The sequence below is a fragment of the Triturus cristatus genome, chromosome 7, assembly GCF_964204655.1.
Source record: "Triturus cristatus chromosome 7, aTriCri1.1, whole genome shotgun sequence".
Classification (NCBI taxonomy): Eukaryota; Metazoa; Chordata; class Amphibia; order Caudata; family Salamandridae; genus Triturus; species Triturus cristatus.
The window spans coordinates 1,852,126,039-1,852,128,939 of NC_140590.1; the positions used below are offsets into that span (position 1 = coordinate 1,852,126,039).

The window sequence follows — 2,901 nt, forward strand, 5'->3', positions numbered from 1 at the left end:
GGACTTATTTTCCAATATTCAGGGTGGACCCAGAGAGATAAAGAGAGAAAAAGAAGAAAGAAGAAGGAGATAGAGAGAAGGTGGTAAAGGAAGAAAGGAGGGATGAAAAGGAACCTACAAGGGTGAGATAAAAAGACAGGAAGGGTAGAGGGGTGGCAGAAAGAAGGAGGAGATAGAGAGAAGGTGGTAAAGGAAGAAAGGAGGGATGAAAATGAACCAGCAAAGGCGAGATAAAGAGACAGGAAGGGTAGAGGGGTGGCAGAAAGAAGGAGGAGATAGAGAGAAGATGGTAAAGGAAGAAAGGAGGGATGAAAGGGAACCTGCAAGGCTGAGATAAAAAGACAGGAAGGGTAGAGGGGTGGCAGGAAGAAGGAGAAGATAGAGAGAAGTTGCTAAAGGAAGAAAGGAGGGATGAAAAGGAACCTGCAAGGCTGAGATAAAGAGACAGGAAGGCTAGAGGGGTGGCAGAAAGAAGGAGAAGATAGAGAGAAGGTGGTAAAGGAAGAAAGGAGGGATGAAAAGGAACCTGCAAGGGTGAGATAGACAGACAGGAAGGGTAGAGGGGTGGCAGAAAGAAGGAGGAGATAGAGAGAAGGTGGTAAAGGAAGAAAGGAGGGATGAAAAGGAACCTGCAAGGCTGAGATAAAGAGACAGGAAGGCTAGAGGGGTGGCAGGAAGAAGGAGAAGATAGAGAGAAGTTGCTAAAGGAAGAAAGGAGGGATGAAAAGGAACCTGCAAGGCTGAGATAAAGAGACAGGAAGGCTAGAGGGGTGGCAGAAAGAAGGAGAAGATAGAGAGAAGGTGGTAAAGGAAGAAAGGAGGGATGAAAAGGAACCTGCAAGGCTGAGATAAAGAGACAGGAAGGCTAGAGGGGTGGCAGAAAGAAGGAGGAGATAGAGAAGGTGGTAAAGGAAGAAAGGAGGGATGAAAAGGAACCTGCAAGGGTGAGATAAACAGACAGGAAGGCTAGAGGGGTGGCAGAAAGAAGGAGAAGATAGAGAGAAGGTGGTAAAGGAAGAAAGGAGGGATGAAAAGGAAGCTGCAAGGGTGAGATAAACAGACAGGAAGGGTAGAGGGGTGGCAGGAAGAAGCAAAGAGGTGCAATCAAGACTAGGCATTTGGCGTCCCCAGTGGTGGAGGACAATTCCCCCCCCCCCCCCCCCCGATTGATTTCTGGTTTTAAAATGCACAAATTAAGCACGGTATTAGCCCAAATGTCATCAATGTACATTGGTGCTAACTGGAACACATAGCAGTGGGTCGGCCATGGTGGCATTTTAAAAACAAGCCACAGAGGTATAACAGGATCCGACAGACAGGCGCTCTTTTTGCAGATTTGTGGTTAGAGATGCTTCTTGCGCTGAGGGTACCCAAGTGTCTGAAGAAGGGCAGTACTTTGAGGTGAAACCTCAGCCATACCTCCGATCATAGCCAAGGTTATCACAGACAGCGGGGTGTCTCCTCGTAATGTGAACGTCTGGTCTGAAGTGAAGCGTTGGTGTCTATGTGATGGTGGACATCCCTTGCGCGGCGTCTCCTGAACCCGGGCTGCGCGTGCCACAATAAAGAATCCTAAGGCTGCCATTTCTGAGCTTTGGATTGCTCAGTATGAGCCAGACCGAGTGCAGAGATGGGTAGGCACTGATCACCAGGGCGCAAAGGCAACTTTCCCAGCCCTCTGATTGCACCACCCCAGATGCCGAGATGTTGATGGCGATCATGAAGGAAGAGTAAAACAGGAAAAAGAAGGTCACAGCTTTGACTGCTCCAACGTGAGCCTTGACCGACGGGCTTCGGAACCCACCCATGGCACCCCCTTGCATCTGCCGAGCATGGCGGCACAGAGAGGCAACCAGGAGTCCGGCAGCCAAGACAAAGAGGAAGAAAGGCGGTGAAGACCCCAGGAGACAAACCAATGTCCAGGATTTTAAACTGGTTTGAGCCATAAAGGCGGGTGGAGTGTTGCCACCAGAGAAGGGTGATGAACTGTTACTGAACATGCCATCGATGTTTGCTAGCACAAGCAGGGCGCACCCCAAGGACTCGAGCCAGGACATGGCCAGCAGCCAGGGCAGCCATTTGGAGAATCCCAGTTTCACGCATGCAAAGATGGCAGAGCTGAAGTTGGCGACCTTGACGCAGTAGAAGGTGCAGAGCCAGGTGGCGCACCAGAGGCTGGAGAAGTAGAAGAACATCCAGTTGACCATGAAGGGCTTGTTGAACCCCTCCTGGGTGATGAACCTCACCAAGAAGAACTGCATAACGTAGTTGAGCAGCAGCGCAAACTGGAAGCACAATCGAGTCGCGCCCAGAGCTCCAAGGATGAGTTCAGCCGTCCCAACAGATCTGCTCTTCGTGCAACCCCAGAGATTTAGAGCAATGAGGAGTCCATTGGCTACGACACTGGTGGCCGCCTCAGCACACAGTATGGCCATGCAGGCTATCACCAAGGGATCCATGGGTTATTTTTTGCCACCTTAAAATTCACTGTCGCCTTGATGCGGTTTTCAGGAGGACTCCTCACTCAATCAAGCAATCAGAAGATTTGTAGAGCGCTTCTTGTCACCCGTGAGGGTATCCAGGCACTCACTCAAGAACATTGTAGTCGCACATCTCCTACGGAATCCCTTATGAACCCATTCACAACACAGAGAACAGGATTCAAATTTTAGATTTGACTTGGGTTGTGATTATGTGAAAAGAGCTTTGTGGATGCAAATCTGCTATACATCATTAGCCATCCTCTGCCTAGAAATATTTGCATTCTCCATTACAGAGCTCTACAGCTCAAGTCTAATGGACTTTTGCACGGCGTCAGCTGGTGCTTTAAAAACACTCTGCCTCACCTTAGGACACCCAGGGACCCCACAAAGAGAGTAGGAAATATTTGTCCATGAGGCA

The 2,901-nt window shown here is 49.6% G+C and overlaps 1 protein-coding gene across 1 annotated transcript; it reads right to left on the bottom strand.

Moving 5' to 3' along the window:
- Positions 1–1,502: 1,502 nt before the first annotated feature.
- Positions 1,503–2,435, bottom strand: LOC146813446 (taste receptor type 2 member 39-like). The gene has a single exon (XM_085614205.1). It carries the CDS (start codon positions 2,433–2,435, stop codon positions 1,503–1,505), a length of 933 nt encoding a protein of 310 aa, XP_085470331.1.
- Between the last annotated feature and the right edge of the window lie 466 nt (positions 2,436–2,901).